Consider the following 25085-nt stretch of genomic DNA (forward strand, 5'->3'; position numbering starts at 1 on the left):
CCCGCCATCCTCTGGTCACGACGGTCCCCTTTCAGATCCTGCCTCAGTGGCTGTCTTCACAGGAAGTGGAGGGAGGCCTCCGAGCTCCTGGTATCTCAGGGCTAGGTTGTCCAGGTGTGGCTCTGGCCAGCACTCTGGGGACGAATGGCTTACTTCCCCTCCCTAGGTCCCTCTCTGGCTGAGGTGTCTGAAGTGGAGGGACCACATAACGGCATCTAGTGATAGCCGTAAACAGGAAACATGTTCAGTGCCACATGAGGGCCACAGTGAACAAGGCCTGTCAGACACTGTCCTCCGCTCTCTGCTCTGATTAACAGGGCGCCTGTGCTGCATGACTCCAGAGAGTACATTCCCATCAGTGTCTGTGAATGGCACCCCCTTGAGCTGTGCAGTGCTCACCTTACACTTGTACACGGTGGCCCTGCCAGTGAGAGACCTAAGACAGGTGAGGATGGCAGCACAGAGGAAGACAACTTCCTGCTGGGGGATCAGGGAAGGCTTCCTAGGAGAGGTGATGCTTGGGTTTGGTCTTTGAAGAACAGGAGAGGGAGTGTGAGCAGGTGATCGCGTGGAGGGCAGAGGCTGAGCAAAGGGCAGGAGGCTGAAAACCATCTAACTGTGCTTGTGTGATGAACAAAGCGGGAGAACAGGCTGGAGAGGCCGGTAGATGGCAGAACACAGAAGGTCTTAGTTCTGAGGCAACCAAGAGCCATTGCAGACTCCTGCTCAGGGGAGTGACCAAATGAGGCTACCCAATAAGAAAGTTAGTCTAGCCCTGGCTGGTTTGGCTCAGTGGATAGAGCATCGGCCTACAGAATGAAGGGTCCCAGGTTCGATTCCTGCCAAGGGCATATGCCTGGGTTGTAGGCTCGATCCCCAGTAGGGGGCGTGCAGGAGGCAGCCAATCAATGATTCTCATCACTGATGTTTCTATCTCTTTCTCCCTCTCCCTTCCTTTCTGAAATCAATAAAAATATTTTTTAAAAAGAAAGTTAGTCTAATGGCAGGGGTGGGGGTTAACTGGAGGGGTCAGTGAGGAGACCTGCAGTGGTCCTGGGACTGAGTCAGCACCATGCTGGGGGAATGGAAGCAGGAAGATGGAGGGGGCGCTGGGCAGGAGATGGTGAATTGGTGAATGTTGGAGGGAGAGCCCCAGGTAGCTTCCTGTTTTCTTCCCTATCCTCAGGGTCCCCTGATGAGGACAGATGGGTTGAAGTTGTCCTCCAAGCCAGCCTCTGCCCTCCTAACAGGATGACACAGTTTAGGGATTGGGTGTGGGGCGGACCAAGCTCTTCTCCTCTCCCCTCTCCCCCAAGCTGCAGCCATAGCTTTCTCTTTGAACGCCACAGAGGAGAGCCAGCACCACCCCTGTCCAGGAGGCCCTGGTTCCTGTGCATTGACCATCTTCCTTCCTTTCTTGAAGGTAGGGGCCTCTGGCAAACTGCTGTCAGAGGGGAGGGAGGAGCAGGTCCCTCAGCCCAGGAGGCTCCTCCTCTCCTCTCCTCTTCAGGCTGAGTCCACCCCACCCCCATCTGTTCCTGGTCTCCTCTTCATGGTCAGGTCAGGGCAGTGACGCAGGAGTCGGAGTTGAGGACTGGGAGAGCAGAGCCTGGGGGTTGGGGGGTTAGGGACAGAACACATGTGCGGACGTGTGTGGACGTGAGTGTGCATGTGCTTGTCTCACAGCTGGGATCTGGGAAGGAAGCAGAACTGGGCTCTGAAGGCCAAGAGGGGCTGGGAGTCCGCCTGGTGCTGAGAGGGAAACTGGGACCAGAGGGCATGGTGGGGCGTGCAGACCCCATCCCGGGCCCAGGTTCGAGGAGGGCTCCCAAAGCAGGCTGGAGGTGAGCGAGGGCAGGAGAGCAGAGCGGGAGAGTCAGGTCCTCGTTACTTCCGCCAACCCCTCCATCTTTCTGAATTCCTCTTGGGTCATGCTCTCCCCTCACCCCTTTATGTCTCCCTCCCTCACCTCATTCAGGTCTTCTTCATCCAGGTCACCTTCTCAGCATGCATCCCTGCTTGCTTGATCTAAAATTGCAACCTCTTTTAACACTCCTGGTTCCTCCCCCCTCTCCTTTCTGTGCTTGTTCTTAGTCCTCATTGCCATTGGAGATCCCCTTTATTCATATCTGTGTTTGTCGTCTGCCTCTCTACTAGAATGCTAGCTTAACCAGGGCGTCTGTTTCATGCACAGCTTTAGCCCCAGGTCCAGGCCAAGAATAGGCATTTATATATAGATTTCTTAAGTGAATGAATATTCATTTCATTTTTAAAAAATTCCTCATTGAGGGTATGTTTCCATTGATTTTTAGTTTTATTTATTTTTTGAAAATATATTTTTATTGGTTTCAGAGAAGAAGGGAGAGGGAGAGAGAAATAGAACCATCAATGATGAGAGAGAATAATTTTTTTCTTTTTTAAATATATTTTTTATTGATTTCAGAGAGGAAGGGAAAAGGAACGAGAGATAGAAACATCACTGATGAGAGAGAATCATTGATCGGCTGCCTTCTTATGCCCCACACGGGGGATCGAGCCTGCAACCTGGGAATGTGTCCTGACTGGGAATCAAACTGTGACCTCCTGGTTCATAGATCAATGCTCAACCACTGAGCCACACCAGTCTAGCTCCACTGATTTTTACAGAGGGAGAGGAAGGGCGGGGGGAGGGGGAGAAGAGAGAGAGAAATACCTGAGAGAAAAACATCAATCAGTTGCCTCCCATGCGTACCTGATTGGGAATGCAGCCCACAACAGAAGTATGTGTCCTGACCAGGAATCGAACCCACAACCTTTTGGTGTATGGGATGATGCTCCTCAAACAACAAATATTTCTTTAAAAAAAAAGAAGATTTTTAGAGAGAAAAGAAGGGAGAGGGATAGAGAGATAAAAACATCAACGAGAAACATTATAATCGGTTGCCTTCTGCTGGCCCCTTAGTAGGCATCGAGCCAAAAACCCGGGTGCGTACCCTCACTGGGAATGGAACCACGACCTCCGGGTGCACAGGTTGATGTTCAACCACTGAGCCACACCAGCCGGGGAAACAGAATTTCTTGAATAAATGAATGAACATTTCCCAGCAAAAGCCAAATTCCTTAGAGTGGCATTCAAGGAGCCTGGCCCCTCCCTCGCCAGCCCTCTGGTCTGATCTCCTCCTCTCCTTTTCCTGTGCTCTGCACCCGACCCTCCTGGCCCTTTGCGTAACTGGCCTCCCACACCCACCTGACATCTTTTCCTGGCGAAATCCTGCCTGCCCTTCAAGGCTGAGCTCCTGTCCAATCCTCCATGAGAGCTTCCCTGACTTCCCCTCCAGGAGCTTGCCTTCTCCAAACTCCCACAGCTCAGCTCTGTGCACTCTCCTCACACACACACTGCCTGTGCACACAGCTTGTCTCTGTGGGAAGCTACTAACCCCATCCAGGAGATGTCCGGGACCTAGGTCTCCACACCTCCTTTTGTCCTGCAAAGTGTGTGTAGTCACGTGTCTTGCCTAAAGAAGGCACGGAACACATGAAAAAAATGTCTCTAATATCCTGAGACCAGGTAGGGAGTGAAGGAACTTCTCTAACTACCTGTAGGGCTTTGCTGTCTTAGGAAACCTGCCGGAGGTGGGCCTGGTACTTCCCTCACACCCATGTGACAGGTGAGGACGCAGGCTCCGGGGCTGAGGCCATTTTCTAAGGTTTGAGAGGCAGCCAGCCTCGGTCTGGCTTTAGGAAGATTGCTCTCCTGCCTCGGGGCTTCCTACAGTTCACAAAGCAAATCCTAACTGCCCTCACTCCGGGGCCAGCTTTATTTCAGAGTCCCTAAGAGTTCTGCCACACAGGCTGACCTGTGTCCCAGGACAAAGAAGCGATGTGGAAGTGCGTACATGTCCTACAGACCAGACCGTGTGACTTGTGCCCTAAAAGTTCAATTCCTGGGCTTTCAGGGTCCTGGAAAGGGAGGAGGGGGAGAAGACCCCAGCATTTCTTGCTCCATACACCATTCGATTTCTCAACGTGAGCCACACTGATTCTGGAACAAGTGCCGCGAGAAGAAAGGCAACTGACTTGTGCCTGCCAGCAGCTTCCAGACTCAGCGCCTTCGCAGAAACCTGGGCACTTCTTCCAGCTCCGAGCCCCGAGTGCCCCCCTGGGAGGCGTGGGGGGTTCCCCCAGCCTTTCCCGGAGCGGCCCTCCTCCGGGCGCCGGCGTCCCGCCCATCCCGGGCCGCACGGAGCGGGGTCGGGCGGGCCGGAGGGGATCCTGCGCCCGCGCCCGCCGCGCCGCTCCCGCCCCGGCGAACCCGCGACCCAGGCGTCCTGCCCCCGGCTCTGACCTCATGGCCCCCGCCGCGGGCGACCCCTCACGCACACAGCCTCCGCCGCCCCCTCACACGCACGCACACATGCAGATAACAGCCCCGACCCCCGCTGCCGCCGCCGCAGTCCCCGCGCCGCCGCCGCCGCTCGCCTCCCCGCGCGGCGCCCCGGACGGACCGACGGACGGACACACACCGGCCCTGCGCCTGCTCAGCCCGACCCCCCGGCCCGGCAGCCCCGGGACAGGGAGCCCCCTCCTCCGGCCTGCGGGGCGGCCCGGCCCCACGAGCTTCCCGGGATGAGGGCGCGGGGCGCGGGCGCCGGGCGGGCCCCTGCTCGCTGAGCGGCCCGGCGGGGCGCGGAGATGGGGGCGCGCGGTGAGTGCCGCCGGCCCCTGTTTGCGAAGGGATTTGCCCCGGGGACTGCCGGCCCCGAGGTGGCCGGGTCCAAGGACCCACACGACCGGCCGAGGGACCCCGGAAGGGCGAAGGGGGTGGGGCAGCCTCCACGTGTCGGCCGGGCTCGGGGGGACCCCGGTGGGGAGACCCCGGGAAAGGCAGAATGGGACCTGGAGCCGGGGACGAGGTGTGGGGGTCCGCGGGAGAGAGGAGCGGCTCCTGGCGGGTGGGGAGGAAGCGGATACCTGCGTCCTGGGGCGGCCGGCGGGACCCGCGGGAGGGGAAGCCTCTGCCTCGGCCGGAGTGAAGTTTGGCCCCGAGGAGCGGAGCGCGCCGGCGGCGGGGGGTGGGGCGCGCCGGGCGGCGGGATTGAATGAAGGCGCCGGAGGCGGAATCGCAGCGCTGGGCAGACCGGTGTTGGGAGAGCCAGCCCCGGCCAGGAGCGGGGTGTGTGAACCTGCCCCTCCAAGCGAACCCCTCTCCTCCCCGCCCCGCCTCACACCAAGCCCGGCTCTCTCTCCTAGAATGCCCTCCCTTGCTGCTCCTGCTGTCCCTGCTGCTGCTTCCTCTGGGCCTCCCCGTCCGGGGCGCCCCTCCGCACCTCATCTGTGACAGCCGCGTCCTGGAGCGGTACATCCTGGAGGCCCGGGAGGCTGAAAACGTCACGGTGAGACCCCTTCCCAGGACAGTCCACAGCGTTCACCTTGAGGGGCCCCGGGGCCTCCTCCCAAAGCCAGGGACCTGAGCGCCTTCCCCGAACGGGGTTCAGGCTGGAGGGAGAAGCCTGGAAAATGGACAAAACCGGTAGCCCCTGTGCACCCCTGGAAGCTGGGTGCGGGGCACAGCGGAGGGGCTATGGCCTGTGGGCCCCTGCGGCATTGACGCCCTGGCGCTGTGCTTTCAGATGGGCTGTGCTGAAGGCTGCAGCTTCGCCGAGAATATCACCGTCCCAGACACCAAGGTTAACTTCTACGCCTGGAAGAGGATGGAGGTGAGTTCGTTTTCCCTTCCTCTTGGGGAGTCTCATTTTGGAAACTTGATAGGGCAGGAGGGAGGATGATACAGAGAGGAAATGGAGTAGCAAAGATGAGGACGGAATGGAATAGGTTAATCTGTTCATTCATTCATTCATTCATTCATTCATTCCACGGACTCTTTTGCCCGCCTTCTGCTTGTTTGCTCAGCTTTGTGCTCAGGGTGGCTGAGGGGGAGGAATGAGGTGTGGGTTGGGCCCAGTTGACTCCAACTCTCTGCTCCTTGCAGGTGGAGCAGCAGGCCCTGGAAGTCTGGCAGGGCCTGGCTCTGCTCTCAGAAGCCATCCTGCGGGGCCAGGCCCTGCTGGCCAACTCCTCCCAGACCTCTGAGGCCCTGCAGCTACACGTGGACAAAGCCATCAGCGGCCTGCGCAGCCTCACCTCCCTGCTCCGGGCGCTGGGAAGCCAGGTGCGGGGAATAGAGCCTCCCTCACACTCCGCCCTTTCTGTAAAGTGGGAGAAGGGCCCTGCCAAGGAGACTTTCCCCACACCCCCTCCTGTCCTCTCCTGGATCCAGCCTCCCTCCCGGGCCCCGGCACTGCAGTAATCTCGTGTCCTCTCCTTGACAGAAGGAAGCCATCTCCCTTCCAGATGCAGCGGCCACTGCTGCTCCACTCCGAACATTCACTGTTGATACTTTGTGCAAGTTTTTCCGAATCTACTCCAACTTCCTGCGGGGAAAGCTGAAGCTGTACACAGGGGAGGCCTGCAGGAGAGGGGACAGGTGATCAGGTGCTCCTGCCCTGGGCACATCCACCACCTTGCTCACCACTACTGCCCGTGCCACGTCTCCCACACCACCACTCCCGACCCCCATCCAGGGGCTATCAGCTCAGCACCAGCCTGTCCCAGGACACTCCAGGACCAGCGGGGACATCTTAGGGGCCAGAGGAACTGTCCAGAGTTCAACTCGGGTCTAAGGATGTCACAGGGCCCGTCTAAGGCCCAGAAGCAGGAAAAATTCAGAGGAGATCAGCTTAAACTCGGGACGGTGCCATGCTGGAGCGGCACCAAGCTCACCTCCATGCCCTGCAGAACTGTGATGCCAGGACAAGCTGGAGGGCAGACGCCTCTCTTTGCACCTACCATGCGGGGATAGGATGGACTGGAGAATGTAGGTGGCAAGTCGTGGATTCTCTAGGTCTCCACAGGGGACTCCCTGACAGCAAGATCCCCCCGGATAATGAAGGTGGTGGGAGCCATGAGGATGGGATGGGGGCTGGCCCCTGGCTTTGTATGTTTTTGTGTGTTTTGTGTGTTTTTCAATCTCACCGGCAAGAAATTAAACCATAACATGGCTCTTGGCGTGTTTGTTTTCCTGGGAGCCCACCACTTCCCTGGCTCTGCCCCCCCCCCTCCCCCCCCCATCATGGCAGCAGGCAGCGGGCCTGGGAAACCAGCCCTACGTGCTGCCTCGCATGGCCTGTCTGACCTCTTGACCCACTGGGCGTAAGGCCACAAGCTCTGCCCACACTGGTCAATAAGGTGGTTCCATTCAAGGCTACTCCTCTGTAGGCAGCTACCAACGCGTATTCTTCCCGCCCCTTCTTCTCTGTGACCCCTTCTGCTAATGCCACATTCCAGGCGTCAGTCTCTGCCACCTCAGTGCACCAACCCCCTTTATATCCAGCTGACCTCTTTTCTTGCCTGGGGATGGTCATCATGAATATTCTGCCCCCAGACTTGCAGGAGGCTCAGTAGACAACAGTGCAGAAGCCGCTTTCCCAGAGAAAAAGTGCTCGCTGAGCCCTCCTCAGGGCCTGTAGCTCTTCTAGGTAGCTCTCTTCTTCTTCTTCTTCTTCTTCTTATTCTTCTTCTTCTTCTTCTTCTTCTTCTTCTTCTTCTTCTTCTCCTCCTCCTCCTCCTCCTCCTCCTCCTCCTCCTCCTCCTTCTTCTTCTTCTTCTTCTTTAATATTTTATTGAGTTTTTACAGAGAGAAAAAGAGAGGGATAGAGAGATAGAAACATTGATGAGAGAATCATCAATCAGTCGCCCCTTGCACACTCCCTTCTGGGGATGTGCCCACAACCAATGTACATGCCCTTGACCGGAATCCAACCTGGGACCCCCTCAGTCCGCAGGACGACGCTCTATCCACTGAGCCAAACCGGTTTTGGCTAGGTAGGTCACTTCTGTGGCCTCACTTATTCCTTACACAGCAGCCCCCTGAGAAAGTTACTGCTGTCATTCCCATTGCACAGAAAAAGAAGTAAAGTAATTTGCCCAAGACCAAGGCAACAGGAATCTACACACACACACACACACACACACACACACCCGCAGTCACCCTTCCCTCTTCGGCTTCTTCCTTCCACATAATCCCTACCTGCTCCCTGCTCCTCTGGAGTTGGGGACACAGAATACATGAATTCAACCTCCATTCCTGATCCCTACTTCTCTAACCCTTTACTCTGACGACCAATTTCAAATCCCTTCCCAGAAATAATGCTCCCAGGGGGGAAAGCAGTGCCCAAGACAGACCTGTGCAGGCAGCAAAAGATGTGACAAACTATCTGGACTCCAGTCCTGGCCTTTATAGTGCACATGGCAATGAGTCTCTCTGCTTTTATAGCAAAACAGAGAAATCAGCCTGTGCTCCCAAAAACAGGCAAAAAGGAGAGGATGTTTGCAATTTTCAACAGGAAAAAATTATGGGCAGATTGGGGGAGTTGTAGGGTGTTTGCCAACCATGTGTAGGGGGCAGGGGGAAGCTATGGTGGGAAGATGCAGCAAAGGGGTGGACCTAAGGCGATTTTTCACCCTGGCTTCCCCAACTCCTGGCCCACAGTGCCCTCTTCAGGCCCTATTAGGAAATGCTAGAGAAATCTGCAGGCAGTAGCATCCTTGGTTTTGACCTCACACATTTCAATAAAAATTTACATTGTGGTTTCCACATATGGCATCCCGTTCTTGACCCCCTGCTGTGAATCAGCAAGGGAGTAATCTTTCTTTCTTGATGATGGAATTGGAGCTAAGAGATTTGTTCTGAAGCCCAAGGAATGCAGCTAATAAATGAACTTGAGATTTAGGACTCATGACTCCAAAGCTTTGTCCACTCCTTTTCGGTCTGACTTGCTGTCTATTCATATCCTGGCTCTTTTGTCCCAAGAATTCAGGGCCACTGACCCTCTACTTCTCTTCAGACTTCTTACTGCTTTCAATTAAACAAAAAAAGTAGTTAGTGGTACCGGAACTAGATGACCTGGGCCAGGTATAATGGGAAAGCAATGTTAAGAACATTAAAACATAATTCACTTGCCCTGGCCAGTTTGGCTTACAGCAAGCATGTCAAACTTGTGGCCAGCGGGCCACATGCCTAATGAGGCATGCACCCGCTGGCCGCAAGTTTGACATGCTTGGTTAGAGGTTGGCGCATTGGCCCACAGACCAAAGGGTCGTGGATTCAATTCCCAGTCAAGGGCACAGGTTCAAATCCCAGTCAAGAGAATCAGTTGCAGGTTGAATCTCCCAATCCATGTGTCTCTCTCACGTGGATGTCCCTCTCTTCTCCCTCCCTCCTTCTCTTCCTCCCTCTCTTCCTTCCTCTCTCCCTCCCTCCATCCCTCCCTCTCTCCTCCCTTCTCTTCTGCTCTATCAATAAAACAAACAAACAACAAATGGGGGGAATATTATTGGGTGAGGATTTAAAAAACAACTCCCCTCCCATAATTCATTTATTGCACATTTGTGGAGTGCCACCTATGCGCTATCTTTTGCACTAAGTGCTAGTGAATGACAGTCTGTACTGCTCATAGCCCAATGTATTCCAAGAGTTGGCAGTTTCCAGGAGCAAAAGGACAGGAGCCCATTAACTTAGCATAGTCAGCTGGTGTGTGATTGAGTGCTGAGATGTGGAGTTCTCAGAGGCCCAGATGTTAAGAACCTGGGGAGGCCAGAGTTCCTGCCAGAGACACAGCTATGCATAAAGGGCATTGTCAGTGTCGATAGTGTGAATTTCCAGCGCAGGGCAAGAGTGTGAACTTTCTTCTGTGCTGTGAGGATGATTATGATGAACAATACATTAAACTCTGGCTTCTGCCTGATCTGCTGGGATTTAAAGCACAGCTTTATGATCCAGGAAAACAATAGGTACCACCCCGACTTGTCAGATGGGAAACCAAAACTCAGTTGTGCCAGGTCAGTGATGGAACCGGCTCTTCTGACTTCCTGGTGGGGCAGGAGCCAGAGCAGCCCGGCCTGAGTCAGCAGGTTACATAACTGTTTAATGGAGATGCCTTCTGTTTGTACAGTGCTGTGTTTTTCCGGGCATCTCTCATTTGTTCTCCTAACTCCATGGGGAAGACAGAGACAGTATAGGACCCGCACTTTGCAGAAGAGGAAACCGAGGTCCAGAGAGTGGATGATCCTGAGAGGAAGCGTCCGGATCACAAGCCAGGCTCTCTGACGCTGGGCCCCTCTTCTACAGGAAGCACACATCACCGAGGCAGAGGAGAGAGGAGAGGGAGTGGGTGGGAGGGAGGAAGGAGCATTAGGCGCATCCATCTCTCACTACCAACTCCTCCCCTCTCCATTCCCTGCCTCGGCTCCCACTTCCTCCCTAGATAGCCAGAAATGCCTCCCAGTCTCCCCAGTGCCCAGTCTCCAGTACTAGGGGACAACTCAGCTTCCTCCTGCAGCCCCAGCTCCCACTTTGACAGCAGCCTCTGGTCTTGGGTAAAACTGGCCTGAATCCTCTCCCGGGGCCTGAGCTGAACCTCAGGTGGCCAAATGCACCTGCCTGCCTCTGGCTCACTCAGCTGCCTAGGGTTTTTTTTTTAAATATATTTTATTGGTTTTTTACAGAGAGGAAGGGAGAGAGCTAGAGAGCTAGAAATGTCAATGAGAGAGAAACATTGACCAGCTGCCTCCTGCACACCCCCCACCGGGGATGTGCCCGCAACCAAGGTACATGCCCCTGACCAGAATCGAACCTGGGACCTTTCAGTCCGCAGGCCAATGTTCTACCACTGAGCCAAACCAGTTTCGGCTGCCTAGGGTTTTTTAAAACTACTCAGTGTGCAAGTCTCACCACAGCAGGCATGACGATTGCTGGAGCTGAGTTAGCTGAATGGGGCCTCTTCGACATAGGACTCTAAACTGAAAGATAGCTATCATTTCCAGTTGGTCAAGGCTAATTCATCTAAAATTTCATCGTAAAATTGACATCATGAATTATTGGCAACAGACAGTAGTATGGTTTCCCAACTTAAGTGAGTCATGCCCAGATGTCTATAAACCCCCCCATTTTTTTATTTAAAAAAGTGATTATTTGAAAAATTATGTGACACACACAATTTTTGATTTAGGGAAACTTTGACCGAACTGGTGTTGCTCAGTGATTGAGCATTGAACCACAAACCAAGAGATCACTGGTTCGATTCCCAGTCAGGGTACATGTCCGGGTTGTGGGCTTGTTCCCTGGTTGGGACAGAGGGGGAAGGGGCATGCAGGAGGCAGCTAATCGATGTTTCTCTCTATATACCCTTCTCCCCTCTGTCTTTCTAAAATCATTTTTAAAAATACTTTAAAAAAATTCCCTACCTGGTTTGGCTCAGTGGAGAGAGCCTTGGCCTGAGGACGGAAGGGTCCTGGGTTCAATCCCAGTCAAGGGCACATACCTCATTTGCAGGCTCAATCCCCTACCTGGTGTGGTGTGTGTGGGAGGCAATCACTCAGTGTGTCTTTCTCTCCTTCCCTTCCACTCTCTCTAACAGTCAATGGAAAAATATCCTCGGGTGAGTATTAACAACAGAAGGAAAGAAAGAAAGAAAGAAAGAAAGAAAGAAAGAAAGAAAGAAAGAAAGAAAGAAAGAAAGAAAGAAAGAAAGAAAGAAAGAAAAGAGGGAAGGAGGGAGGAAGGAAGGAAACTGTGATAGTCTCTCCTCTCAGTCTTGCTGATGAGGAAACTGAGGCCCAGAGAGGGTGAGCCAAGTTCCCAAGGGCACACAGAAATGCCAGGACCGATTCTCCAGTTCTCTGAACTAGTTTCCAGGGTTTTCCTACATCCCAGGGCCTCTCACATCCATTCCTGTAGCTGCCAGTCTTGTCAGGGACACACCCTCTGGGGCCTTGCCTGTTTCTATCGCCCCAAAATGCTGAGCCTGCCGGTTCCCTCCCATCACCACTGACCATACTTTCCTGTCCTGCCTGAGCTCCCAGCCCCCACCCCCAGGCAGGGTGGAAGCTGTAACTGTGCAAAGGAAGCTGTGGCGCCAAAGGGAGGTCAGGACAGGCAGCCCTCAGAGGCCTATTGCCCAACCAGGAGGGGCTGCGATCAATTGGCTTCTGCGGCTCTTCCCTGGGTTAACCATTTCCTGGCTTTGTCCCTCTATCGATTGCTCTGCTAACTTGGTCTAGGCCAGTGGTCGGCAAACTCATTGGTCAACAGAGCCAAATATCAACAGAACAACGATTGTAATTTCTTTTGAGAGTCACATTTTTAAAACTTAAACTTCTTCTAATGCCGCTTCTTCAAAATAGACTCGCCCAGGCCGTGGTATTTTGTGGAAGAGCCACACTCAAGGGGCCAAAGAGCCGCATCTGGCTCACGAGCCACAGTTTGTCGACCACGGGTCTAGGCAGTGGTTCTCAACCTTCCTAATGCCGCGACCATTTAATACAGCTCCTCATGTTGTGATGACCCTCAACCATAAAATTATTCTCGTTACTACTTCATAACTGTCATTTTACTACTGTTAATGAATCATAATGTAAATATCTGTGTTTTCCCATGTTGCTACCCACAGATTGAGAACCGCTGCTGCAGAGCCTAAGACCATAGGAAAACACAGATATTTACATTACGATTCATTAACAGTAGCAAAATGACAGTTATGAAGTAGTAACGAAAATAATTTTATGGTTGAGGGTCATCACAACATGAGGAGCTGTATTAAAGGGTCGCGGCATTAGGAAGGTTGAGAACTACTGATCTAGACAGAGGAAGGGGAGACCAGGGTTTGGGATGGGCGCCCTTTGTATCCCTGGCTTCGATGTGAAGGGGTGGAGGGTCTCTCTCCCCGGGTCTAACCCCTGCATGGGCCCTGCTGGTGCTCATGTGGGCAGAGGCGTCCCCAAGACTGGAAAAGGGGCGGGCGGGGGGGGGGTGTGTTTGCCTCTTGTGAGCCTGGTGCACAGCTGTACCCGCCCCTTCCTGAGAGTCCGGAGAGTGGCCTACCGAGGCGTCACTGTACTTGTCAGGTGCCCCGGGCATAGAGTTAGAAGTGGGGGTGAGGGGCTGCCGAGGAAAAGGGAATGACACGGGGGGGGGGGGGGGGGGTTTCTAGGAACACATGGGAGTGGTGTGCTAGAGGGATCTGGGCCTCATAGCTCAGCTCACTGCGGGCCAGCTCTCTGGTCTAGCTGCAACTGTGTGTGTTTGCTGAGGATCCACGGGATTTTCAAAAGCCCAAGAGCTGCCCTTTCTACTGCAATCTTATGTAGAATTGCCATCTATGAAACTGATAGAAGCATAGTTGCTCTAGCTGGGGCGGAACCCCCCATTTGGATGCCCCCAACTTTGGGTGGCTCCTCAAAGCTGCCAAGTGTTCCTGTGTATAGATTTGGCTTGTTATAGACACCTTAGTGAACACCTTTGTTCTGGGACTTTGCATAAATGGGATCACACTATAAAAATTGTTCTGTGTCTCACCTCTTTTAATATATGTGTAAGCGCTCTTCCCACCATTGGACTCTATGGATCTACTGCCATTTTTTTTTTTTTTTAATTTTTAAGTCAGTAACAAACTGCAATAGTATCATATTATCAAGTAGCACTTTAAAAATATTTCTTAAGATTGTGGCAAAATGCACATAACATTGATCATCTTGTCCATTGTTAAGCGTGCAGTTCAGAGACACTGAGTACACAGTCGCATTGTTTGTGCAATCCCTTACCACCACCCATCTCCAGAACTTTCATCTTGTAAAACTGAAACTTCATGCCGATCAAACACTGACTGCTCACTCTCCATTCCTCCCAGCCCCCGGCACCGCCATTCTAAATCTCTGTCTATAACTTTGCCTGTACGAGGTACCTCGTATGGATAGAATCATATAGTATCTGTCCTTTTGTGACGGACTTATTTCACTTAGCGTAATGTCCTCGATGTTGTAGCACATGTAAGAGTTTTCGTCCACTTTAAGGCTGAACAATATTCTGCTGTATGCACATGTTACATTTTGTTTATCCATTCATTTGACAAAAGTTGGGTTGCTTCCACCTTTTGGCTACTGTGAATAATGCTGTCATGGACATGGGTGTACAAATATCTGTTCCAGGCCTTGCTTTTGATTCTTTTCAATTTTCTCAATTCTATATACATGTACCTAGAAGTGGAATTGATAAACCATATGGTAACTATTTTTTTTTTTTGAGAAACACTGTTTTTTTTTTAATACTTGCATAATATTCCTTGAATATGATCTACAGGTAAACATTTGGGTAATCTCAATTATTTTCCTATTGTAAACAATGTTGCAATGAACATATTTAAGGTATGTACATCTTTATAAGCATGTATTTCTGTGGGAAGAATATTAGAAAGGTAATGCTGGGTCAAAGATATGCACATTTGGAAGTTGAATGGTCATTGTCAAATTAACTTTTAAGATGTTTTCACCAATATGCAGTTTTAACAATGTATTTGAGTGTATCTACTTGCATACTGACCAGCACTCAATGCTATCAATCTTTTTTTTTTTTTTTAATTATTGATTTTGAGAGAGAGAGAGAGGAAGGGAGAGGGAGACGGAGAGAAAGAGAAACATCAATGTTAAAAAGAAACATTAAGGGAGAGGGAGAGAAAGAGAAACATCAATGTTAAAAAGAAACATTAAGCCGAAACCGGTTTGCCTCAGTGGATAGAGCGTCAGCCTTCGGACTGAAGGGTCCCGGGTTCGATTCCGGTCACGGGCATGTGCCTTGGTTGCGGGCACATCCCCGGTGGAGGGTGTGCAGGAAGCAGCTGATCGATGACTCTCTCCCATCGATGTTTCTAGCTCTCTATCTCTCTCCCTTCCTCTCTGTACAAAATCAATAAAAATATTTTTTTAAAAAGAAAAGAAACATTAAGTGTTTGCCTCCTGCATGTGCCCCAATTGAGAATTGAACCGGTGACCTTCCAGTGCATGGGAGGATGCTCAACCAGCGGAGCCGCACTGGCCAAGGCTCAGTGTCACAATTACTTATTATTTATTATTTATTATTTATTATTTATTATTTATTATTTATTATTTATTATTTATTATTTATTATTTATTATTTATTATTTATTTATTTATTTATTTATTTATTTATTTATTATTTAGGGTTTTAAAAAACCTTTATTGTTGAGAGTATTACAAATGTCCTCCTAACCCCTCTTCCTTTAGCCTCCTCCACTCAGTTTTTGCACCATCACAGGCCTTCACCACCCTATTGTCTGTGTCCATAGGTAATGCATATATGCACGTAAGATCTTTGGTTAATCTCTTCCCAGCCACCCCTCACCCCTTCCCTTTGAGATTCATTACACTGTTCCATGTTCCCATACCTCTAATTATATTTTATTCATCAGTTTATTTTGTTCATTAGATTTCTTGTTCATTTATTTTGATTTTTAAATTCAGTTGTTGATAGATATCTGTTTATTGCCGTTTGATTGTTCCTATCTCCTTTTTTCTCCTCCTCCCCTCCTCCTCTTCCTTCTCCTCTTCTTCTTAATACTTTTCAACATTCCATGTAATGCTAGTTTGGTGGTAATGAACTCTTTTTGCTTTTTCTTGTCTGTGAAGCTCTTTATCTGACCCTCAATTCTAAATGAGAGCTTTGCTGGGTAGAGTAATCTTGATGTAGGTTCTTGCTTTTCATCACTTTTAATATTTCTCGCCATTCCCTTTTGGCCTGCAAAGTTTCTGTTGAGAAGTCAGCTGACAGCTGTAAGGATGCTCCCTTGTAGGTAACTAAGAGCTTTTCTCTTGCTGCTTTTAAGAGTCTCTCTTTGTCGTTAACACTGGCATTTTAATTATGATGTGTCCTTGGTGTGGGCCTCTTTGGGTTCCTCGTGTAAATCTATTTCTTTCAAGGGGAACTTTTCTGTCATTATTTCTTCAAATAGGTTTTCAATATCTTGTTCTCTCTCTTTCCCTTCTGGCAGCCCCATAATGGAAATGTTGGTACACTTAAAATTGTCCCAGAGACTCCTTCTATTATCTTTATATTTTTTTTATTCTTTTTTATTTTTGCTCTTCTGATTGTTTTGGGTTTTTTTCTTCCTCATATTCCAAATAATTGATTTGATTCTTGGAATCCTCTACTATTGAATCCCTGTAAATTATTCTTTATTTCAGTTAATGTATGTCTAATTTCTGACTGATCCTTTTTCATGTATTGATATTTGACATTCTCACTAAGATCCTTTCAATCTTTTAAATTGTTGTCAATATGGCAACTTAATTTGTTCAGCATTTCCTTTATTGCTAGTGAAGTAGAGAATACTTTCCAATACTTACTGGCTGCTTATATTTCTCCTGTGAAATATAATTTTCAATTATTTGCCAATAGGACTTTAGCCTTCACTTACTTGACCTTCCCATTGCCTTTGCCGCTGTGGCCAGCTATAGAATTTCAGGTTTGAAGTTATTTCTGGAATTCTGCAGACAATGTTCCGCTGACTCTTAGAATCCACAGTTGCCATGCTGATTCCTGATACTTAGTATGTGACCTGCTTTTTTCTGTCTGAAAGTGTTCAGGATTTCCCTTCACCCCAATATTCTGACATTTTACGACAAGCCTTTCATGGGTCTCTCTGCGTTCATCATACCAGACTCTTAAATCAAGAGACTCATGTTTCGGTTCTGGGCAATCTTATGTAGTTTTTCCTAAGTAATTTCTTTTTGTCTTTTTTGAACTATTTTGGTTGGACGCTAGACATCCTAGACTGACCCTCCAAGTCTCTCTTTTCTTTCTCTCTTGTGTTCCTTTTCTCTCGCTCTCATTTTATTTCTCTCAATTTTGATTTATAACTCTTCTATTGGGATTTTAAATTCCAGCCATCATAGTTTTTATCTCCAGTTCTCTGATTGCTCACTTTTCATGGCATCCTTGGGAGGATGCCCTACAAGGAGGATCAGGAGCATTTAAAGTAGCCCGGGCTCCTTACTCTGCCTTCCCCTCATCCCCTGAGAGCTGGCGCTGAGGTCCCACATGGCTGTGACAGTCTGGACTCTGGTGCTAATGATGGGGGCTGCCTGCAGCCAGGGCTACATTCCCATCTCAGTCCGGTAAGCTGGGCTCGGGGGCGACTGGGGTTGGCTCTGAGGAATAGTGAGGGGCAAAGTCAGAGGGGCGTGCAGACTAGATATGAAGGGCACACCCTGGGAGGAAGATGGGAACCCATGGGATTGAAAGAGGATGAACAGAAATAAGGGGAATAGCCAAAGCCGGTTTGGCTCAATGGATAGAGCGTCGGCTTGGGGACTGGAGGGTCCCAGGTTCAATTCCAGTCAGGGGCATGTACCTTGGTTGCGGGCACATCCCCAGTGGGGGTGTGCAGGAGGCAGCTGATTGATGACTCTCATTGATGTTTCTAGCTCTCTATCTCTCCTCTCCCTTCCTCTCTGTACAAAAATCAATTATATATATATATATATATATATATATATATATATATATATATATATATATATATATATATTTATTTAAAAAAAAAGAAGAAGAAGAAGAAATAAGGGGACCCCCACAGCCTCCTGAGGGGTGTGAGAGCTCAGTGGGAGCAGGATGGAACCGAAACATGAGGAAAGAGGGAGGAGGTGTAGGGCCGGGGTGGCAGGTCTGAGAATGGCAGAGGAGAAGAGAGACAAAACCTAGAGCAGACCCAGCACACAGGAGAGACTTCAAGTAGGAAGCATGAAATGCATGGCTCAGCATCCTGGAGCAGCTCATTTCGGGGGGTTTGAACAAATGGAACTTGAACGGCTAAAACCAGGGACTATTCTATGTGGCCCACACTACCTGAGGAGCGGCAGGGGCTTCGCTGCCGAAAGTGGAAGGAGAGAAGGGTGGTCCCTCTGTCAGTCCTACGTTCAGTCGCGTGCAGCTGGGGCAATATCACCCCCACCCCACGCCTAACAAAACAGGACCCCATAGAGCCCCTCCTTCGTGGGGAAATCTGGGCTTTAGGACAAGAAGATCTCAACCCGAAGGAAGGAGATTCCCCGGGTATAAAGTGGTTCCTCCTCACCCAAGATTCAACCAGGCCTGACACCCAGGGCATCGGGGGTGGAGGGCACTGGCCGGAAGAGAGGATCTCCCAGGGAAGACACCTTTTTGGGGAGAGATGAGAACTTAGTGAACTCACAGTTATTGAGGCTTATAATTCTTGATATTGACAAGGATTATCTCTCCCCCCCCCCCCCACCCCCCATCAACCTCAAGGACTGAGAAGCCTCCAGACCAGAAGCCATTTGCCCAAACTTCTAGGGACAACTGTGAGTTGAAACCCGGGACTGCTCAGACTTTCTCTCCCTTCCAGGGTGGCCACCATGTGCCCTCCAGGCCAGGCAGTTACATAAATGTGTGAGGGGCAGCCCTTAGGTGACAGAGGGTGGAGGGAACGGGGGAGGAGTACAAGCCCTGCCTAAAAGAGTCACATTCCAAGAAACAACAGCAAAGTGTATGCCGCCCAGACAAAGCCCGTCTGGCTCCCCGAAGCCAGCCCCCTGGATCTCCGTTTGTGACTCCAGACCTAGACATTCTGCCCTGCTCACCCCACCCACCCCACCCACCCCACCCCTGCCCCGAGGTTCTCCTAAACGGTGACTTATTTCTCAGCTTCTCTTTCCCAAATCTCTGCTCTGGGCCCTAATCTTAGTGGCTGCCTTCTCTAAGCTTGGCAGTCTTGCTTAACACCTACCCCCTTAGCTTGGCTCTGCAGCCAGCCCTCTCCCCTCTCTTGGCCTCACCGTGGCCTTTTCCTCCCAGCCGTTATCAGCCAGTGTGATTTTGAGGACAACTCCAAACCCTTCTGCGACTGGACTCAAGCATCCACAAATTACGGGAACTGGATTCGAGTCAAAGGGCCCTCCATCATGGGCAGCACCGGGCCCACCGGGGGTTACCCCAATGGAGGTGAGACAGTCTAACGTGTAGGGAGGCAGCGGGAGGAAGGCACGGTCAGATCCGGGGGGAGGGACAGGGAAGGAGCTGGGAGTGGGCATCTGGGCTCTGGGAAAGGGTTGGAGCCGCCCAGCGGGGTGGCAGGGCCTCACTGTCCTGGCCCCTCCTCCCCAGAGGGCTACTACCTGCACCTGGACTTCCGCACCTCCCAGCAGGGCAGGGTGGCCCGCCTGCTCAGCTCCCCCATTTGGGTGCAAGGCCCTCTGTGTGTGCACTTCGCCTACTACATGTTCGGGCTGACGTGGGGTGCCCAGCTCAAACTGCTGCAGCTCACGGGCACAGAGAGCCAGCACCCCGACCTGCTTTGGAAACACGTTAACATCCAGAGCCCCTCCTGGATGCCCACCACTGTCACGGTGCCCAAGGGGCAAGTCCTGCCCATTCAGGTAAGGCCCAGGGCAGAGCCTGGGGACCCCCTGGGAATCTTGGTATCAGGTGTGGGGGGCCCAGAAGGGAACGGGGACAATGAGGAGGTGTAGAGGTGGCTGGGCCAATTGAACTCAGGCAGCAAACTGGGAGCCTCAGGCAAAGGGGCTCATGGGGTGGGTGATCCTCCCTCCCTCCCACAGCTGATATTTGAAGGAGTGAGGGGCAGCCCTACTTCCCTGGACATCTCTCTGGACTCTGTCTCTATCCGTCGTGGCGCCTGCAGCAGGGGTGAGTCCCTTTCTCTCCTCCTTCCTTCCCCCTTCACCATCTGGCGAGGGTGGCAGGCATGGCTTAGGAACCATGACCTGGTTTCTTGCAAAACTGAGTCTCCTTGCTTCTCTCTACTTACATACCCTGTACCTTTGGTTCCTGAAGCAACCACACCTAGAGAGAGGTTCTCTTTAACGGAGAGCTGTGGTGATCGCTGTCCTGGGTGACCCACCATTTCCGTTTGCTCCGGGCTGTCCCTGTCTGAGCACTGGCAGTCTTACATCTCAGGGAGCACATGAGTCCTGGCCAAACTGGAATGGTGGGCCACCCTGGAGGCTACCCCAGATCCATCCAGAACTAACTCTCTAAGCTGATGTTAGAGACGGGGGGGGGGGGGGGGGGGGGGAGCAAATTCAAAGGAAGGAGAAATCCAGAAGCTGGAGGCAGGGAGCTCCCAGAGACTGTGCTAAGATGCTCTCCACACGTCATCTAGTTTACAACATGCAAGTACAGTTGTTCCCAGTTTACAGATGAGGAAACCGAGGACGGGGCAGTTTAAGAAATCTGGGCCAGGAACAGCCGCTGGCGAGTGGAACTAGCTGGCTTGAAAGCCTTCCCTGGCTCACAAAGACCCAGGTGGGGACCCACAATTCTGACTCCAGATGGGGGTGTGCTTTTTGGAGCTGCCTCCTTTTAGAAAAAGCGAATCCTCCCTCTTTCATTCACCTGTGGCAGGTCCGGAACACCTTGCCTAAGGAATAGGTCCCTAGAGGGAGAACCAGTGTCCTATTCATTTTATGTTTTCGGTATCTGGCACAATAACTGACATATATTAGGAGTAGTGTTTGTTGAGTGAGGGTTAGGTTGGGAGTAGAAGGAAGAATATGAATGCTACCCTTTTGATCCCATCCACTCGAATTAGATGTGAGTGAAGAGGGTAGTGGTATGATTTTGACTAAACTTCAGGGATTTTTTTTTCTTTTCTTTGTAGGATCTGTGCCAACAATGCTTTCTTCCAAATATCCAGTTTCCCTTACTGGCCCTTCTGAGACCTTGCTCTCCACGGAAAAACCCACACTCCCCACTGAAAAACACACAGTCCCTACTGAAAAACACACAGTCCCCACTGAAAAACACACACTCCCCACTGAAAAACACACACTCCCCACTGAAAAACACACAGTCCCCACTGAAAAACACACACTCCCCACTGAAAAACACACACTCCCCACAGAAAAACACACACTCCCCACTGAAAAACACACACTCCCCACTGAAAAACACACAGTCCCCACTGAAAAACACACAGTCCCCACTGAAAAACACACAGTCCCCACTGAAAAACACACACTCCCCACAGAAAAACACACAGTCCCCACTGAAAAACACACACTCCCCACTGAAAAACACACAGTCCCCACTGAAAAACACACACTCCCCACAGAAAAACACACAGTCCCCACTGAAAAACACACAGTCCCCACTGAAAAACACACACTCCCCACTGAAAAACACACAGTCCCCACTGAAAAACCCACACTCCCCACTGAAAAACACACAGTCCCCACTGAAAAACACACAGTCCCCACTGAAAAACACACAGTCCCCACTGAAAGGCCCACAGCTCCTATCACACACGCACCCGGCAGCCCTACACCCTTGATGTTGCCTCTTCATCTTATTAGTACCGCCGTACCTACTATGACCTTGGCCACCACTACAACCCCTAGATCTACTCCAGGTATGTGATTGTTGGCTAAAGAGCTAAAAGCAAGAGACAATGACAGGAGAGAGCATTAAGGAAAGGGACGCTTCGAGTAGAAACCTACAGTCTTAGAGAAGGATGGATCAGACATGGGGACTTCAGAAAAAATAAGGAGGACTGACTACACTGAGTGAGAGGGAGAGCAGGGCTTTATTCTTATTATTACTATTCATCCTCTTTAGTATACAATTCATCCTGGATGGTTTGATTCAGTGGATAGAGTGTTGGCCTGAGGATTGAGGGGTTCCAGGTTTGATTCTGTCAAGGGCACATGCCTGGCTGCAGGCTCATTTTCCAATGGAGGAAGTGCAGGAGGCAGCCAATCAATGCTTCATACAATTCAGTGATTTCAGTATATATTCACAAGATTGTGCAAATATTATCACTTTCTAATTTCAGAATATTTTCATAACCCTCAAAAAAACCCCAAACCTATACCCATTAGTAGTCACTTCCTAGTCCACCTAACCCCAACCCCTGGCAACCACTAACCTATTTTCTATCTCTATGGATTTACTTGTTCTGGGCATTACAAACAGATGGAACCATATATGATTGGTTTCTTTCACTGAACATAATTTTTGTGTTTTTAAAAAAATATTTTTATTGCTTTCAAAGAGAAAGTGGGAGGGAGAGAGAAATAGAAACATCAATGATGAGAGAGAATTACTCGTCAACTGTCTCCCGGATGCCCCACACTGGGGATCAAGCCCACGGCCCAAACATATGTCCTGGCAGGGAACTGAACCATGACTTCCTGGTTCATAGGTTGGTGCTCAACCACTGAAGCCATGCTGGCCTGGCTGAGTGCAATGTTTTCAAGGTTCATTCGTGTTGTAGGACTCCATTCTCTCTCTCTCTCTCTCTCTCTCTCTCTCTCTCTCTCTCTCTCTTAGAGAAGAAGGAGAGTAGATGAGAGACAGGAAGTCTCCCCTAGGGAAGCTGTAGAGTGTAGGCTTGATGAAAAACGGTTTCCCCTTTAGCAAGCTGCCCCCCAAATGCCCACCACGAAATCTGCGCCTGCCCAGCATCCTGCCAGAACCCCAAGCCCAACTGTGAGCTCTCCTGCAAGCCCGGCTGTGTCTGCAATCCCGGCTTTTTGCTTAGTGACTCCCATTGCATCGATGCCTCTTCCTGTAACTGCTTCTACAACAATAATCAATATAAGGTAAGACCAAAGGGATGTCCAGGTCCTCCAAGGGAGATTGCTAGTGCAACACCTGAGTTCTGGTGCCATGTGCTTCCCTGGTGACATGAATTTGGATCCATGGAACAGTCCAAGGGGGTCAGCTCTCAAGCAGTGGTAACACAATGATGGAGTTATTCACTCAGGTTGTAGTTTTGACTGACATCTCTGTTCATATAATAAATATTTGTTAAGCACCCACTTTGACCGGGCATGATGCTAAGCTGTGCAGATGATTCCATTATCCCATGGTTCTGTGCTAAGTGCGCCTAACAGTCTGGATCTCTCTGTACTTCTCTGTTCCATGCTGGCAGCCTTGATGCATTAGACACTAGACCACATGTGTCAAACACAAGGCCCGCGGGCCAAATCCAGCCCGCCAGGCCTTGCAATGTGGCCCGCACCGCGCTGTCATCACTGCACTCCGCTGTCAGTTTATGACATTGTCAGTTTATGACTGTTCAGTAAACCATTCGGCCCGCGATTTAGGCTGGATTTTAGATTTTGGCCCCTTCTCTGATTGAGTTCGACACTCCTACACTAGACCAACCAGGTGACGCAGGGCCCTTATTTCCATCACGAGGGAAGTTTGGGGTCCCTGAGTATATAGGGAGCCCTGGATATTGAGTAGAGCTTCTGGCATGTATTCCAGAATCTTCCAAAGGAATTTGCAAATCCTGATAGAAGAGGTCAAAAGAGAGGAGTTACTGTTCTTATGTCTCCTTGTCGATGCCCACCCTGGGGGAACGTTTGTCAGAAACAGAGGCTCTAAAGGGGAACAGGTTCTGGGCAGCACTGTCCAAAAGGGATAGCATTCAAGCCATACATCATTTTGCCTTTCCTAATAAACACGTTAGGGAAAAAAAATAAAAGGAAACAGGTCAAACCAATACCAATAGCACCTCAATCCCAAATATTCTGATTTCTAAGATTGTTCACATTCCCTTTTTCCATACTAATAGTCTACAAAGCCCAGTGTATAGTTCACACTCACAGTATATCTGAATCTGGACTTGCTACATGTCAAGAGCTCAATGGCTACGTGGCTAATGGCCACTGTATTGAACAGAGCTTCCCTAAACTCGGGCCAATCTGAGCTTGAATCCTGGCTCCAGCACTTTGCTGGATGACCTTGGGCAAGGCTCTTTACCTCCTTGAATCTGTTTCCATATCCATAAAATGTGCACAGTAAGATTTTCTACTTCGTAAGATGGTTGTGAGATGAATTCAGATCCTGACACAGACCAATTACCTAGTGCATGTTAATATTAATTATTATTATTATTAAACCTATTGTTTGCAGCCTACTAATTAACAGTGCATTTCAGCTATTTATTTATTAGCGTCCTGTGCCTCTTCTCATCTCCTAGTGCTCTTCCTTTTGGTTGTCAGAGTTCCTAATTGTCTCTTCAGGAGCTACTTCCTCCCTAGCCCACCTCTCTTTCCCAGTCTCCTGGGTGCCCCTGTGTCAGTGTTAGGATTAGCCTCAGCTGCAGCCTGGGTGGGAAGATCTGTGACAGCTGTCAGTATCAAGCATCTCTTCCCTGCCACGGAAGACGTATATTAACTTATTTATATATTCACTTATGCACTCGGTGAATGTTTATTGAGTACTTTGAATCTTACTGGGCACGGCAGTCACCATGAATAAGGCGTGGTCCTTGCTCTCCTAACACTGTCCGATTCTTTGGGACACACTGGATCTTCGTTCAACAGGTATTTACTGAATGAGAGCTCTCTGCCAGGCACTGTGCTATGTGTTGGGGCTTAAGTAGTGAGTGCAGACAGACAAGGTGCCTCACTGGGGGGATTATAATCAAACAATCCCCAAAGTAAATATAAAAGTGGTTAGTCCTGGGAAGGAAAGGCACCCAGAGCTATGATGCAGACCCCTAATCAGGGAGGCCTGGAGAGTCTTCCTGGGAAAGTAGTGTCCCTTGAACTGAACCTGCTGATGTGTAAGAATGCTTTAAAAGAGGGATGAGGGAGAGCATTCCAGGATGAGTGAGTGACATCTGCAAAGGTGCCCTGGTGGGCAGGAGTACCTAGTAGGAGGTGGGGAGAGGAAAAGGTGAGGGCAGGTGGCATGGAGGAGAAGGGGCTCTAGCAGGGGATGACATAGAGTGTTGTGACGCCCAATCCCTTCCTCCCAGCCTGGGGCAGAGTGGCTCAACTCCAATTGCACAGAACGATGTCACTGCTTGCCTGGCAGCCGAGTACAGTGCCAGGCCTTTCAATGCCAGGGAAACAAGTTGTGTCAGCAGAAGAACGGCCAGTATGGATGTTATACCTATGGTGAGACCTGCCCCCTGATTCTGTCCCACCTGCCAGCTTTCAGGGAGGATGTGGTTCCAACCCCTCCCTTGACAGGAGAAGCCAGTGGGAGCGGGGGAGGGGGCCGTGGGACCTGGCATGGTGAACCTGTTTCCCAGGGTCCCCTTTCTTCCCTCAACAGGCTCTGCCACCTGCTTGGTCTATGGAGACCCTCATTATCTGACCTTTGACGGGAGGCACTTTAGCTTCATGGGAAAATGCACCTACATCTTGGCCCAATTCTGTGGCAACTCGACAGGTAGGGTTGTCCCTACGGTCTGGGGTGG

General features: G+C 50.5%; 2 protein-coding genes across 2 annotated transcripts in view; both read left to right on the plus strand.

The window, feature by feature from the left end:
* Nucleotides 1-1072: 1072 nt before the first annotated feature.
* On the plus strand, nt 1073-7038 carry EPO (erythropoietin; the record flags this gene model as incomplete). The annotated part of the gene is made up of 6 exons (XM_084882121.1): nt 1073-1131; nt 1317-1423; nt 5230-5372; nt 5610-5696; nt 5969-6148; nt 6309-7038. The coding sequence occupies 6 exons, from the start codon at nt 1073-1075 to the stop codon at nt 6465-6467; spliced, it is 735 nt and encodes a 244-aa protein (XP_084738247.1). The 3' UTR covers nt 6468-7038.
* A 7182-nt stretch (nt 7039-14220) lies between these two features.
* Nucleotides 14221-25085, plus strand: part of ZAN (zonadhesin) — a gene marked incomplete at its 5' end in the record, with an annotated part of 33582 nt that continues 22717 nt past the window's right edge. The window contains 11 exons of the mRNA XM_084882122.1: nt 14221-14235; nt 16907-17001; nt 18155-18207; nt 18701-18847; nt 19010-19281; nt 19465-19552; nt 20526-20713; nt 20810-21275; nt 22283-22467; nt 24639-24780; nt 24941-25057. Coding sequence (XP_084738248.1) covers nt 14221-14235; nt 16907-17001; nt 18155-18207; nt 18701-18847; nt 19010-19281; nt 19465-19552; nt 20526-20713; nt 20810-21275; nt 22283-22467; nt 24639-24780; nt 24941-25057 — 1768 coding nt within the window. The remainder of the gene's footprint in view (nt 14236-16906; nt 17002-18154; nt 18208-18700; nt 18848-19009; nt 19282-19464; nt 19553-20525; nt 20714-20809; nt 21276-22282; nt 22468-24638; nt 24781-24940; nt 25058-25085) is intronic.

Source organism: Pipistrellus hanaki (assembly GCF_964339955.1).
Source record: "Pipistrellus hanaki genome assembly, chromosome: 4".
NCBI classification, from domain to species: domain Eukaryota; kingdom Metazoa; phylum Chordata; class Mammalia; order Chiroptera; family Vespertilionidae; genus Pipistrellus; species Pipistrellus hanaki.